At 38.7% G+C, this 16807-nt stretch overlaps 1 protein-coding gene across 1 annotated transcript in view; it reads right to left on the bottom strand.

Annotated features, from left to right (window-relative positions):
- The window catches only part of LOC118556560 (glutamate receptor ionotropic, NMDA 2C-like), a 56397-nt gene extending 46727 nt beyond the window's left edge, over positions 1-9670 (bottom strand). Inside the window, exon 1 of the mRNA XM_036148345.1 lies at positions 9236-9670. Coding sequence (XP_036004238.1) covers positions 9236-9670 — 435 coding nt within the window. The remainder of the gene's footprint in view (positions 1-9235) is intronic.
- Between the last annotated feature and the right edge of the window lie 7137 nt (positions 9671-16807).

Genomic DNA, 16807 nt, shown 5'->3' with positions numbered 1-16807 from the left:
AAACAAGAACCTGCACAACCCTACCTCTCTAATAAAAGCCCAATGGGAGTTAAAACATTGTTTTTCTCTGGCAACTATTCTTTTTCCTTTCGCTAAATCAACGCAGAGCTCACATATTTTCCTTAAAATGGCTGGTCTCTGTATTTGCCCGTAGGACATTCAGTTATCAGCATCTTTTGTGGGAATTGGTTGTGCTCGGCGAACCTGCTGTGGACAAAGATGGATTAGTGTGCACTGGAGGCTGGCCGGCAGCGAACATTTACGTTCGGTGCAGAGATTTCATGCCGGTCAGTCACAGGGGAGCGTTGCACAATTTTAAAAAATCTACTCCTCCTCTCTTCACTGTCCCACTGCAAATCTGTCAGTGGTGTTGCCTCAAACAGCCGGTTCCTTCATCTGCAGCATCACCTGGTTCACTGACAGGTGCTCGGCTGTCAGGGAGGATTCATGAAGATGTCTCGTTTACTTATTTTGTAGCTTGGTTCTGTTTTTTCCTCAATGATTCCTTCATGCTTCATTGCACATGGAACCACAAACTACCTTTAAGTCCTCAGACCTCCACAGCTCAATTAGCAGGGTGCAGACAGATGGCTCAGTCCAAATGAGCCTGGGGCCGTACCGCGGGCACCACTGCAGCTCAAAGCCTCGAGTCACGACTGTCTTGTCAGCGCACAAAGCTCTGTCCAAGGTCTGTGATTGTAGGGAACCAAAAGATGCCAGGAATCATTTCCAGAAGATGGAAATTTAAATCTCGGCTGGGAACGTTACCTTGATGTGAATTCACATGTTAGAGCTGAAAGAAACAAATTCCAAGACTTATTGTTGGATCAAAAATTTAAATGACACCCAGGAGAACCTCTGAACGCAAACATAAGGCGTTCAAAAAGGATATTTCTATCTTGGTAAATGTACATGAAAAATAAAATGACCAACGTTGTAGTTGTTTTTTCTCCTTATTGTAATGAAGCTAAATATCCATGGATATTAAACTTCAGCACATGAATGCACTTTAAAAAAAAAAATTTCTTTTGTGTTTAGAGGTTGTATTGTACCTTTAAAGAGCTCTATAAGTCACCATCTCTGAACTGCATCGTAAACAATTGAGGTAAATATAAGGCAACATATTTAAAAGGTCTCACCGCAGAAGGAATTAAGCACCATTACACTTTGGTTTTAACTTTCACAGTATGTCTCTGTACTGTTAATGTGATTTTTCTTTCTTTTTATTATCTGTTTCAGTTGCACACATCCTAAATAAATCGTCTAGTTTCCAGTTATCGGAATTATTTATGTCTAATTGACAGTTCGGTAAATTCTGTTGCACATCAATGTTTTCATAGTGGTGCGTAGCCAGGTAAAATAAAACAATACATAAGAGTTAGCCCTAATAACTCTGCTTGGTCGCAGGGTTCTCTTGGAGTAATTTGTAGTCATAATTGGGCTCAGGGTCAAGGCTTCGGAGCTTTCTGAACAGGAAAAGCCAAGGTATGCAGGAATTTACCCCAGAATGCTTCAAATGCAAGATGCTGCTTATCTTCTCTAAGTCTGTTGCTGAGAGCATCGTCTCCTCTGCCATCATCTGTTGGGGCAGCAGCATCAGAGCCAGGGACCTAAAAGGCTCAACAACCTGATAAAGAAGACTTGTTCTGTGGAACTTCTGGAGGCGATGATGCAAAGAAGGATTTTACATAAAATCAAGAAAATTACGGACAATCATGAACATCCTCATCATGACATTGACATTGGGACAGTCTCAGTCAAAGGCTTCTTCAGATAGGTTGTAAAACGGAGCGCTACAGGAGATCTTTCCTGCCCACAGCCATCGCCATTTATAATAACTCATTGACAAAATGAGTTACATCTACATTTAATTTCCCTTTGGGATAAATAAAGTATTTTTTTACTTGAATTGAAATGAGTCTGAATATCCACTAACCCAGCTGTCTGAAACGGGGCCCTGTATCATATTTACAGCAGAGACTGTGTACATCCTCAGTTCTCATTCATCATTCGTACTCTCAAAGAAGATTAGACCGCTGAATAATAAGCTTGGCTTCAAACAGCTAGGATCACTTTAACTATAAAAATACAGAACTTATACCTGTGTACAAACAGTTACAGACATGGCCGTCTCTAACCTTTTTAAACCCTTAAGCAATTCGTCCTCTGTTTGAGATTTCGATCACATGACTCAACTACAGCCAATCCCACAGTCACCGCCACACACCCTGGCCCTTCACGGAGACCGTGACTTCTGGCGACGTCTCTTGGTTGTGGCATATGTGTGCCTCCGCCACACAGCAGGAAGTGCCCTGGCAGCAGCTTCCTGTGCTGCTGACGTCACATAGATCCTGCACGATGACAGACCAGGACAGAAGCTTGACTGTCCTGGCGTTCCTCACAAACATTGGTGAATACCGTCAAAGAGCACAGAGGTCATTTCACAGAAGACTAGATTTACTGTCCATAATTAATAATTAAGTAAAAATGCTAAAGTCAATGTAAACTGAGTTTAGTATTCGTGTAGATCCTTTAATATTCCCAGTTTGGGGATTAGCTCAGCTTCAATAACAGCTCACTCTGTTTGTGCTCCTAAAATCTTCTTAAATCTTCTTGTTCTCGGTTAGAGTTACAGACAGAAGGCTGCTAAACTACAAAAACTCTGCACGGACCTTCACAGGGAGAGTTTTGTTTTTCTATTTGTGACATTTAACCTAAAAGTGGCCAAATGTTTTTCAATGCCCCCTAAAATGAAACACTAATTAGTTTTTTTTCTTATTGCGTCCCATCTCTTCCCATTTCACTGCCTTAAACCTCATGACTGTGTTGACCATCAACACAGTGTCTTGATCCCTACTGGCAGCTTCTTATCAGTCTTCTTCACAGCGTTGCCTTTAGTTGAGATAAGTCAAGCTGTAACAGTGCAGTCAGTTTTAAAATGCAGGATGTGGCAGAGAGGAGAAGTGAGTTGAAAAAAGTAGAGAAGAAAGACAGATAAAAAAAGAACTGCTCTAGTTTAGAGAACCGCCCCAGGCTCTTGTTCTTGGAGAGACGATCACGGTTTTGTACGAGCCAGACATACATTTTGTTCTCTTAAAACATTCTGGTTGGGATGGGATCTGTCAGTCTGCAGAGTGAATACCCAAAAGGATGCTTTCAAGTTCAAGTCATGATATCAAGCAATTTTTTTATGATTGAAGTAAAATGTCTGATAAACAACTTCACCTTTGACTGGTAAATTACTAATGCAGCACACCAACTGTCTGTAAAACCGCCAGTGATCTTCCCAATCACATTAGCCTCATCATTCTTACTGACAAGATCAAAGCTTTTTCCTCCATCTGAAGTTGACATGCAGGCGCCGGCTCTGAGGAGCCTCACCTGTTTTACTCTCTACGTCCAGCAAACTAAAATCCAGTGTTGCCCTAGAAGAGGAATCTGTTTATCCTGTCACAAGCCGTCACTTTCCGAGATCGACATTTGCTTTTAGTGATACGTTTAAAAATAAATGAGCTCCGTTGCTTTAATTGCTCTCGACAGTGTCACATTAATCAATCAACGGGAGTCCTGTGATTATGAAGACATGATGGATATGAACTGTCAGATAAATGTAGCAAGGTAAGTTTGGCATTATTCTATATGAATTATACAAGAGTTGATATTTAATCACACGCAAAGCCCAGTGTAATTACAATAATTGGATATGTTATGTCATGAAATACACCTTTCTTTAAGACATTTGTCCTTTAAGGGTAAACCATGTACTGCAATGGTAGAATATCTGTTATTTGTTATAAAAACCTATTTAACATGCTCACGTGTCATCTGTTGAAGTCAAAACTCTTGGAAATATTCCTCCTGGGATGTTATGACTACATTTAGGTGTTACATTTTAAACCTGTGAAAAATGGGGATGGTATCTATTGTATCACTTGTCATTACAAATGTCTGATAAGAATTTGGATGCATTATGAAGATGTATTAAAATTGCCTGTCACGATAACAAGTTTTGCTGGACGATAATTTTTTCCCCAAAACTTATTGCGCTAAATCAATTATTGTCATTTGGAGACCCTTTTCAACTAATATGATAATGGCATTATAACGCAAGTATATCCTCTCGACGTGCCGGCTCAGACAATTTAAGCAGGTGGCGTCATTTGGTTTCAATCATAAAAAAACTCCACCCTGGACTGAATTAGCTGAAGCATGTTTGTTCCACAAAGGTTTTAGTAGGCAGTGTGCCAGGCGGACCTGTGATTTTAGCACAATTTAGCCAAATGTGGCAAACCTTTTCACCTCATAAAACGTTTTGTGTATTGCATAAACCGGTTTCATTTCTTACCTTTGTTTTAGAGTTTTATTGTTAAACCGTGAAATGGTTGTTCAGTTTTACTCGTGATTAGAAGAATGTTCTCTCGCAAATGTTAAACAGGCAGTTATCACAAAACACTACAATTCCTTGCAGTGTCCATCTTCAGGATGTTCTTGATGTTGAGTAAAATTATGCCTGTTTTCCCCAGAGAGACGATTTGGGCTCCATGTCCTGGCATCACCAATCAAGCATCCCTTCCTGTAATACATATTTATTCCATATTTTTTTAAGTAATTCATATTTTTTTAAATGAATACCATCTTCATAGTCCTTCATTTGGTAAAGTGTAATAATTAAAACAATCCTAAAGCTTAATGGTACAAGAAGCTCTGTTCCCAATCTTTGCTGTTTGTATTGTAGATGCAGGAGATATTGAGTGCATGATTACCCGGGGCTTTAATAAATAAATAAATAATCTGGTGAAGCATGTCCGTCTGGAACCTGGTAACGCAGCGGGGGTGAGATTACGTTCGGTTTCCAACTGGGATCATCCACATTCATAATAGATGCAATACTTCTCTAGAAAGGCACACTTAATGCCTTCACTAGATGGCATATATTAGTAATTTAATGTTCTTTCACAGTCTATTTACCAATAAAGAGCAGTCATTCATTTCAGAACTCAACATCTTATTGCATGTTTATTCTGGACGTGATTATGATTAATTTGCCTTTTAGTGAGTATTGCTTCAGTGTAAATGAGCAGCAGGAGACATTAACTGATGAATAAAGCCTCTTTCCTTACCCTAGAGAACCATGCTGTCGGTTTGTTAAAATTAATGCAGCTGACGGGGAAATGCCTAGAAACATGAATTATGGAAATCACAAAGATTTGTTTACCATAAGAAATATTTAATATGTTTAAGAAGGTTAAATCGTCATGTTACGATGAGCAAACCTTTATTTGACTAGAAATTAAAGAAGATATTTTTTCACTAAGAAATGTTTAAAAAGATATTCCATGTGAGAGCAGCATGCTTCCTCCCTAATCTTTGACCTTGACCATTGACCTTAGACTGGCCCACCCCCTCCTGTTGGTAAACCTTATGTAGTGCTGATTCAAAGAAAATTTCCCCTCAGTGCTCTTTACAGCACAGCATATCTCTCCACTGTAAACCAACTTCTCTCTCCCTTTGTCGACTCTTGCTGCGGTTTGTGCTGTGAAGGGCAGATTATGAGGAGAAAAAGAGAAACTGCAAAAAAGGATTTTGTTAAAATGGGTGTGGATTACAACTCAGCTAGAGGAAATTCCCCCTCCGGGCTGAGCTGTGGGCCATGTGCCTTATGCCGGCTGTTCAAACTGATTTGGTTTGGATATAAAACATGATTTAGTCCTTTTCATCTAAATTTACCAGACAAAATTATAAGACTCTGAACAAAATCAACGTATTGTCAAACTTCATTTTTTTTTTTTTACATTTTCCATTACCTTTGTGAGGCTAAGACTTGGATAAATCCATATCAAGCACCAAAACAATTCATTTAAATGAGTAAAGAAGTTAAATATGCAAGATGTGATAAAACACATCCATGACACTATTAAAAATAAGGTTCCTAACCATTGTATTATTGTTCAACCCTATAATGAAGTTGGTGAACCATGACCCAGACTTTGACCCTTCTTCAGATAGAGCAGGATGTAAACAAACCTTACAGCTTTCCTCCTATGCAATCCAAAAGTATTAAAGACTTTTTAGCATCCCAACTCCAGAACAAAAGGCGTGTTCCATTTGTCCTCAGCTAGTCGGGTTTAACAGGATGGTACCTAACTTTGTTATTCATTATGGCTGCTGCTCACAGCAACATTGAGTAAAACCTTGTTCTTTGACTGTTCTAGGGAAATCAAAGTGACAAGTTTATGTAAAAATAAAGTGTTTATATTAGAAAATACTAATATATGAACAATTAAAAAGCAGTGCATATATTAATAGACAAAACTGAATCAGGTGGATAAAGGAATTAGTCTTCCTGAGTCCTTTTACGGAGCAAACCTCAAGCCACAGCATTTTGTCATCCCAGCACACAAAGCTTGGAGCACACACCTCCCCAAACAATCTTTTTTCCCCCCATCAAGTCATCACTGAATAAATAAAAAGAGAAGTAGTTGTCTATTAAGTGACCAGGTCTATCAGACTAGGTGGCTCTAAATAGCACAATGTATTTCATTAGAAATAGAGGTTTTACTCCATTAAAATCCCTCTTCCTGTATGTATTTCCTTGCTTGTATATAAACACACTTTCCAGATTTCTGAAAAAACGTATCCTGCATCTTCTAGTTTTTATTCCTGTTTTTCAGAATGATAACACGTATTGAAATTACTGGTTAAAAAAAAGAAATTACTGGTCACACTGTGGCAGAAAGCTGAATTACCTGCCTATTTGCTTTTAAAGGTACATACTTTTTGATCAGCCGTACTTTTTCTTTTTTTACTTTTACCTATTTCAGTAGAAAACCCATTTCAGTAGAATCTAATGTTAAAGCACCTATTAAAGTGCTAATAAGTTCACTTCATCTTCTAATTTCCTTGATCCTTGGTGAACTCTAGCAACAAGACCAAGAACAAACATTCAGGTATTAGCATCAAGCAGTGCAGGGGAGAAACCTGCCTGAAACAAGTAACATTTGACAAGAAAATATGTTTCCATTAGAGCTTGTCTACAATACCTTTTTTGTTTGTTTTAAGTAAAACCTGTAAGATATATTTCCACATACAAACAGCAGTATGATATATTTTTCTGGTTTCATGTCGTATCAATAGAGGATGTAACAAGTAACTGCATTATAAAATCAGTCTAACTTTTTTACCCACTACAAGGTCTGTGGCTGTAAAATTTAGCATTATTTGTTTTTCTAGCCCATGGTGTGTAATCTCTACTGCTGGGGATCCAGGGTATGTTTGAACACATTGCCATAACTTTGCTTCTTAGTTTAGCAACATTGGAAGGAAAAAACTACACTTTTGAAAAATCTTATTCAGATTTCTGTCTACAAATTGTAGCTAAAAGGCGAGGGCTTGCTTCTGAATTTACCTTTATGCTGATGATAGTTTCTTCTTTTCAAAGCAATGCCTGCGACTAGAGTTCAGTGTATCTATGTTTTCACTTGTATACTCATAATTTTTGTGTTTTAATGTTAAACGCTCAACTTTACAGTTGCTTAAAGAATGCTGGAAATCAAATGTTGTACGAGTTAGTTGACATATTCTTTAAAATTAAACTCTGTTAGGATCGCAAATTTCTACGCAGAAAAACCCCATTCTTAAATGTTGTCTTTTCATGGAGCACGATCCCTTGAGTCATCATAAAACTGTTGCTTTTTCTTTTTCTTCTTTGGAATTTGCTAGTTTGTTATAAACAATGACCAGCAAATTTAATTTTAAAGTACTTCCACTTCAGTCAGGAATTTTCAAAGACATCCGGTTGGCCAAAGGTTTCTGCAAGTTGAGATCTAGAGGGGGTGTGGGCCACTATGAAGGAATTTATCGAAAAACACACACTCTACTCTCCTGATGGTATGAAATGACTGTTGTTCTAAACCAGGTCATTTCTCCGGACAGTTTGCGTTTACTGGTCACCTTGTCCTTTTCCATCACTAACTTTGTTTTAAAAAGTGTTACTTTAGGCAACATAGTTCTGTGATTATAACATATAGCTATTACTCAAATAAACTAATAAATGCTTTAACCAAGAGTTGTAAATCCAATCAGTATCATTACATCTATGTAAAAATGAACAATGAGTTTAAGAATCCTACATATTCCTCAAAGAATCCATTCTACATTATGATCTGCAAAGAAAAATGTTGTCAGCAAAAATGTACCCAATTGTCCCACAATGGGTAAATTAGTGGCAAAAACAAACAAACATGGTTACAGACTAAATCAGCAGCAGCTTCCCCTAAACATTATCAGACAAACTTTAGTCGAAAACCAAAGCAAGTTTAATGCTGACGAAACCTCTCTCCTTCAGTATAACTCCGCAAGAAAAGTCAGGCTTTTAACCTCTTTGATTTAGATGTTGTTTTTTTTTTTTTAAGATTCATTAGGGAGGACCAAACATCCAGTAAATTTATGTGCAGAAGTCTACAGATTTCTGTAGTAGTTTATATCAATCAAAGCAATGGAGTCATTTGCATATCTCACGGGGCATCAATGTGTTTCATTCTAAATATCAACCCAACCCTCTCCTGCCCTATTTCTTTTTCAAAATAAGCAATTTGAACAGCTATTTCCCATGGTACCTCATTGGTCTGTCAGCTTGTACGCCAGTAATGGTAGCCATGCTAAACAACAGTTAAAACGTCACCAGGAGAGCACCATTTCGAAAGCAATATCCATTTTGATAGTCTGTTCCTGTGGCTGATCTGTTTGTGGAGTCTTTGTACCTTATTGATGGCTCATTGCTGTTAAACTTCAACCCAAACCAAGTCTTAACCTGTGTCACAAACATCTCTTGAGGCTTCAGCAATGACTCACTTCTCGCAACATTTTGCCCAATCACAGTGCAGGTTTTGAACCCAACAAGGATCATAAAGTAAAACGATTGATTAAATTTGATGGACTTATGTTTCCCGGTTTTATTTATTGATTTCCATCAGCGCATTCACCTGGAGACTGAAAGGTAATCTTAATCATTTATGATAAAAATAAGAGTGTCATTCCAAGTGCCTGTCAGTTCAACACAGTTTCTGTCCATCTGGAAATAATAGTTTAACTTTTAGATGTTACAGCCGACTGATCCAGAACATTAGGTTCTAACTGTAATGTGCCCATAAATTATTTGTGGAGAGATCTTATTAACCATAGATAATTTTCAGCACAAACCCCAAGTAAGCCTTTAACGATCCAGTCCCCAACTGACCTTGTACGGCAGGACCACTGCAGAGCCTCCACTGATGCCCACAATTGGCACAGCTGTCTGTGTGGAGATGAAGTCCAGAATTTGTGCCACGGCCTCGGAGCCAACATTGTCCTCAAACACTACACCATGGACCCGGTTAGTTGACAGGGTGTCACAGATCCGAGTGAGCAGAGCCCGTGGATTGGTGTTGTTGACCAGCACAGTGATGGGGTTCACTTCCAGGGGCAGGTCCATGAAATTTTCCCGGCTCAAACGGCCCTTTATCTCCGTCTGGTAGGCCGGGCCGCTGAAAACCACTGCTACGTTCACCGAGGGCACGGGAAACCCAAAGGGCCGACCCGAACAGGAGAGGATTGTGCAGAAGAGCAGCAGCAACAGCGGCAGCGGTGGTGGCCACCACAGGGAGTCCCTCCAGCAGCCCAGACGAAGGCCCATCTCAGTCACCTACTGCCTGTAGAAAGGTTGGAGCATAGGGAGGGGATACAAAGAAGGGTCACAGTTTAGATCAATGGAGAATTTGGTGTCTTTAAAAAATTATAAACACAAACCTTGTCTACTCTTTGGTCTACAACACTGCCTTTTGTTTTAGCTTTATTTCTGGTCTTTGTTCTGGTGTGGAACTTGACTAAAGCAACCATTAACAAAGCCCAGATTGATACTTTTAGATTACATCCACATACAAGAGGGAGCTATGGCCAGGCTGTGGCATCTCAGGCCGGCAGCTGCCACCCTGCTGCTGTTGTATTCAGCATGCCAACCCAACAGATGGTGTCCAGTGTTTAATGCAACAAATGGAGAACAAGAGGGTTTTGAATTTTTCTCTCGTGACATTACATTTGATGCTGTTACTTAATTTTCTCCACAGTTCCAGGCTTAATCACACAGAGGTTCTTATTCATGCTGTTCTCTATCCCGATTGAAGTGTCATGTGGTATTATGGCATTTTATCATCTTTTTGATGTCACTTTTCATCTTTTTATTGAGTTTTAAATATAGGATCATTTTTTTAACAACTTCTATTTGAACTGAAACCAGTGACCATTTGAACATTTGCATTTACCTGCTCTCAGAATGTTATTGTAACAATTTAAATACAGAAAAGCTTGCAGGGTGCGTGGTATTCATATTGTAGCCAGATAGTCGTTTGCGTTTATCTCTGAAACATGGCTGAGCTCTTTGTCAGATCTGTCACAGCAACATTTGTGGCACTCAGGGAGAACACTTGAATGGTCCCCTGTCATAGGACTCTGATCCACCATGTGATGGAATCCCATTGGGGTAAATTTATTGTAATCCCGTGGTAATCCTTGACAGGCGTCATGGCTCGCAGCTTGATTCTACTGTAGAGACCTATCAAGAGATTTTGCTTTTGCACAAGGTAAACTGTTACTGTGTACTTCTGCTGCATGTTTGGGGTTATACCTGCATTGTCTTTCCATTATCTCACCACACTGTGTGATGAAACTGTAGTCACAAGATTATGTCAACCGGGAGGTTTACTACTTCACTGTTGAAGATTTAAGATGCTTTACTGACCATTTTACATTGCTGTCAAGCGTAGGGTGACCATATTTTGATTTGCAGAAGCAGGAGTTGTGAAAGAGTTAAATGATACTCTTGATTACTTATAATGGACAAAATTTTTAAATATTTAAAGTCTGCCTTCTCTCTTCTCTGTGTCAATAGAAAGAATAATTAAATAGCAAATTTCAGATAGGCTTTCATAAATCGACAAGAATGACTGTAAAATCTCTGGAATTAAATATTGATAGAAATAATGACTGTATTATCTATATTAGAAATTTAGCCTTAATGCTCAGGCAGTTTCCTGAGCATCTGGGAGTCAGCAGATCGAGGTTGTCAAAGTGTGTAGTTCCCCAACATATGGGATGCTCAGTAGTCCATGATTACAACATAGTAATGAATAAACTGGACAAAGACGTTGGGCTGTTTGCAGCACATTCTTAACAAGTAAACGGCTCTATGGTCATTTTTAGATGTCCTACAAAAATACCATTTGCTTTGATTGTCGCACATCGCTAAAAGTCTGTCTGTGGAAAACAAAAATCCACCTTTCTGAGTCCATCTATGAAATTAGATGGCTGCATTATTCTTAATAAATTCAACACCAGCAGAGTGTTAAAGATTTCACCTCCCAAGTGTCACCTGTTTTTATCTAATTGCAGAATGAGACGTTTTTAGGGGTCTGTCACTTTGATGCGAATAAGCTGTAGCGGGCCACAACCCCTGACTCAGTGTTCGTTGCACTTTATACTTGTGAAAAAGGTTGCAAACAGATGCAAAACGGTAAATTTTCAACCCTGAATCAGACCCATAAGCTGAAGAACTGAAACCTCCTGCACAACTAGCAAAGATGCTGCAACAGTTTCTGAATGCAGGTAACTTGTTCCTAGAGAGCTGCTTTATAGTTCCAAATATACGTTGAAATAGTGCTGGGCGATATGGCATAAAAATAAAATCTTTATTATACCATTATATCGATTTTTTTTTTTTTTATCTTTGGTCTGGTCACTGTAATTTAAATTTCATTGAAATGCAACATATGTTAACATTACTTTATGAAATAATGTATGAATTCGTATACATTGCCTGAATCCACACTATGTACTAATTTTACCAAAAATATAGTAATCAGAGGCAAACACATTGGATAAGGTGAATAATTGATTCAAGCTGTGATTCAATCAGGTAATTAGTGCAACAGTTTCTGAGAAAAAAAGAGACTAGATTAAAAACTATATTTATTATATTTATATCCTGCTTTGTAATCCAGGACAGAATTAGCAGCAACTTTGCATTATTCATTTACAATGTGAAAACAGAGAAGGTCTCCTCTCTGCTCTGACTGCATGCAGGGCCTTCAGGACAAGGCAGCTGCCTGTGAGACAGCGCTGAGGGAATAGAGAGACGTCACGAGACAGTAACAATAGACAGTCTGCTGCTTTCAAGTTGCTAAATTGCCAAAAACACAGAGAAAAGTCACTAGATTTGTTTCTAGTCGCTTTTTTTTTTGTTTTAATAAAAGTTACTAAAGGGGTCTAAAAAGTCCCCAGATATAGGGACAAAGTTGCTATGGTGGCGACACTGGACTATCGTCTCTAGTTGTCCTTCACTACATATTACATATTTTTGAAATTATTCTGAAGTTGAGCCGGCTTTCGTTTTGGTGTGGCAGTGCGCCATAATCAAATACATGTAGGCGAAAACCCTTGTTTTAGGGTAAAAAAAGTTTCCACAATATATTTTCCTAAACCTATTTTCACTTCTAGTTTAGACATTACAGTCAGGCTGTCTTGTAGACAGCTCAGGGGTCCTATCAGGTAGTGACACAGTGTACCGTAATACTCTGAATACCCATGGAGCTGAGCAGCTTCATTGCTAACTAAAGTCATACTTACACATGTTAACAGATTTTTGACTGCATCATATCGGTCAGTAAGCACAACGGTGATCAGATCTAAGGCACGCCATCAATTATTGAGAAAATTTAAGTATTTTAAGCACACCTTATAGTCCGAAAAATATGGTAGCTAGAAAGTGGCACGGCAGTGGAACCTTGAGGAACTCCTTTATGGGATCTGTGTTCACTGAGATCTGTAATTTCCAAACGACAAAGTAGTCTTGGTCTAAGTTTTAACACAACAGAAAAGGACATAATTATCCCGCTGAATCTCACGCTGCCAACGCAAGCGATACAAATGCTGTCGGGGGAGCTCCGTTCTCTCTCCTGGCAGGAGTGTGAGTTTACCTGTGTGCGAACCCAGGTGACTTTGAGCTGAAAGTAGAAGCGATAACTTAGCTTAGAAGGCTCCTACATACCTTGGTGTTCTGGGTGCAAAATGCTCCACTTGACCTTTATAGTCAAGTGGAACAGCTTAGTGTTTCAGCTCAGTGTCACATAGAAAACAGTTCAATGCGAAGACTTCTTCCCGCCAAGCAGCTACTAGTGTGACGCTGCGTAAACGATCATAAAATTGAGCTCTGTGCGTATCTGTCTGCGTACTCATGTCCGCCTTGTAGAGACAAATAGATCAGGGTGCAATTATTTAGAAAGGCTAATTTTAATTAAAATTAACCGCAAACACCGACTGTTGTTTAGTAATTTACTACATGCTGTGACCTTCTTGGGGAGGGGGGGTGGAATGGTAGTGGAAACGCTATCACCATTGTAGCCCAGTAATAAATTAGTTTAATTGGTCACTTTGTCACTAAGGGTTTAATGAGCTAAAGCTGAGCAAATATTTTCTTGTTGCGTTTATTTGTTTTTTTTCTCTGTTTTAATTTATTTTCCCAAGTGACAGAAATACCACAACAAGAAAAAAAACAGGATGCAAACATTTCTCAATTGCTACATAACATTTTAACACCATCTTTAGAAATATGATATTCATGTTGATTTATCACTTCCCCCAGTTTCACTGAGATCATTGCCTTTTTTTCTCTCATCAGTTAGAGAGTCTGCATGAGAAACACTTTGCACTTTCGAAAGTCCCGTGAATTTGTCTTTTTTATAATCTGAAAGAGTAAAGCAATTTATAATTCTGCATACATTGAGCATCAATGTTAACTCTGATAAAGTTTGGCTTCATGCTCATCCAGGAGGAGTGAATGCTTCAAGTCAGTGACTTGATGCAATCTGCTGGTTTTTGTTAAAAAAAACTTTTTAACCAATTTGAAAAATAAACTTGACTGTATTCATTTATAACTAGTAATTGATGTAATTGACTTTGACTCTGTATGATTGGATTGAATTTACACTTTGGTAAAGAATTTCAGACATTTGTTTGAAAGTTGGCGCCGTACAAATAAACTGAATTGAACACATTTTATCCTTTCATCATGCCTCTTGGTGAGTTTTATTACACAGCAAACTGTAAGTTTGACAAGGGCCAACTATATTCTAAGTGGTCAAAGGAAGGAACAGCGGTGAACCGGTGACGATTGAGCCAAGGCTGAATGATGCATGTGGGGAGTGAAGGCTGCATCCGACAGACGGGCCGCTGTACCTCAAAATAAGGAATTGATGCTGGTTTCTAAGTGAAATGTGTTGGATTTAAAGATTCCTTCTAATGAAAACTTGTAAAATGTGTTCACATCACAGTATTTTACTGGCACAACAGGTTCAGAACCAGTAAACATGTAAAATATTAATTTAAAAGTTTTCCTCTATAACAAAACAGTCCACCAGATGTAAATTAGGGGGAGGAGTTAATTGTCCCTGAGGGAGTTATTGACCTTTTACCCCGTTGGACTAGTAATTGGAAAACTGCTAGTTCATATCCTGATGCAGTTTACCAACCATTGTCTGCTCCGTGCAAATATATTTCCTCCACACCACTGTTTATTTCTGCATTTCTATTGATTATATTCATTTTTCTTCGGTCATTCCATACGTTTTGGTTGTCGTCAGCCTTCACACGAGCATCATTCATATCATCAGGGGACGAAGAGCTTAAAGAAGGCTAACAGAAAGAGGCAAATATTTAAACACCTAATGTTATCTTCTGTCGTCTGACATGCGTAACACTCCTGTCTTAGTAGATGATTTTAAGCTCTGGTTGTTCAGGTGAACTAATGCAAAGGAGAGGGGGTTGTGTTTGTGTGCATTGCAGATGTGTGAACTTGTGTGCCAACTCACCCTAATAAAAATAGCTCTGTTTATATTGATTTTTGGCACATGAGTATCTTCCAAAAACATATATTCTTTAGCATAGATTATATTGAAATTCCTATGATTTGGACAACCCACCCACAATCCTTCACAGTTTAATTACGGGGCTGCATTGTTGCAGAAACAACATTTCCTGATGGCTTTGGACTCTTTCATCAGGAGAATCCCTCCTCTCTGTGGACGTGTGGTCATAATGTTATGCCTAATTGGGATCTGCATTTTGTAGAAAACTTTTACATTACAGCAGCATGTTTTGTACAAAAAGGATAATTATATCTGTTGCCTCTCTTCTCTTTTTTTTTTGGTTGTTAGTAAAGTGATTAATTGTTAAAGACAGTAGTCAGGGACATAAACGTTAAAGCCACCTGCCAGAGAGTGAAAATGATCTGAGAGATGGAAAATGACACCAAGCAGCCGCTGCTTCTTTACAATCTCTGCTTCCGGGGTTTTTCTAACAAACATTGAAGATGTGCTTAACCCCCTCTAGTGGGTGACAGACAGAGAAAGCAGTGTTGAGCTCCCAGGAAGTGTTTTAGTGCGAGGATTGACTCAGAGGAACCGCTGCTGTTTTATCCTCCATTATTTATTTTCCCCACAGACAGTTTGATGAGTTGAGTTGGTTAAATTTAACAGATTTCAGTGACATCTGCTCATATAAACTGAAAGATCTTAATGAACATAACATTTTGACATGTTAAATAAACACGTCACGAAACCCATATATTGAATATTACTTGTTTTCTGTTCTCATATCACTATATTTTATTTAAAATATAGAACTCAGTGTTTCCACACTGCAAAAAGAGAACTAGAAATTATTAAAAATTAAAATTAGTGTATTTGTCCTTGATTTAAGCAGGTAAATAAGATGATTTGCCAATGGAATAAGATTTTTGCACTTAAAATAGGAACATTTCATCTCCATCATCTTATTTCAAGTGCCGTATATCTAATTATCTTATTTTAGGGGTACAAAATACTCATTCTATTGGCAGATAATCTTATTTACCTGCTCAAATCAAGGATAAATACTCTAACTTTAAGAATATTTTAATTATTTTTAGATCCATTTTTGCAGTGCAGTGTTTTATTTCAAGGCCGTTTCTCCCTTTTCAGATCTGAATTTAACCAGGTGAGTTATGAGCTGTCATTCATTAGTGACTCGCGTCATTTTCTCCACGTGACGCCTGCAGCTTATTAACAAAGAGCGTGCAGCGGTGGAAACATCTGGCTCGGAGGTGTGGTTTAATGCCTGGCTTTATATTCTGGACATGGAGCCTCTGCCTGCACCTGTCCCGTCCCTCTGTCACGTGATCAGATCCAGCAATGCGTCCGCAGCCTGTTACAGCCGTTGTTCGCATGCTGACAAAGTCATCCTCGGTGTCTTCGTCGGTAAAACTGGATCGGCCAAACAGTCGCAGGCTGAGGTCATCCTACAATCAATCTGCTGCTGTCATATCACAACCTTTATAATCCTATTATTAATATTCTATCAAATTATAGATTAATCACGCACAGCCTTTCCTCTTACACTGCTTTATTGCTCTTGAGTTCAGATAGTAAAGTCTTTAAAGGGCCTAGCGGGTTAGAGAGCAGGGTTCTTGCTTCCTGGAGAGGCTGCACGGTTCTGGGTTCGAATCCCACAGAATGCCACTCTGGGTCCCTGAGCAAGACCCTTAGGTCCAGAATGCTCCCCAGGCGCAATGGCAGCCCATTACTGCCTAAGGGATGGGTTAAATGCAGGGGATGAATTTCACTGGAACATATGTTGCAATAATAATAAAGATAATTATTGTTATTTATGCAAACGGTTACTTAATATTTGCTATTTAAATGCAAAAATCGCTTGGATCACCTTGCATGGGCTCTTTAAAAACATA

The sequence above is a fragment of the Fundulus heteroclitus genome, chromosome 16 (assembly GCF_011125445.2).
Source record: "Fundulus heteroclitus isolate FHET01 chromosome 16, MU-UCD_Fhet_4.1, whole genome shotgun sequence".
Lineage (NCBI taxonomy): Eukaryota > Metazoa > Chordata > Actinopteri > Cyprinodontiformes > Fundulidae > Fundulus > Fundulus heteroclitus.
The sequence above is the reverse complement of the archived record's forward strand: the minus strand, read 5'-3'. Positions and strand labels throughout refer to the sequence as shown.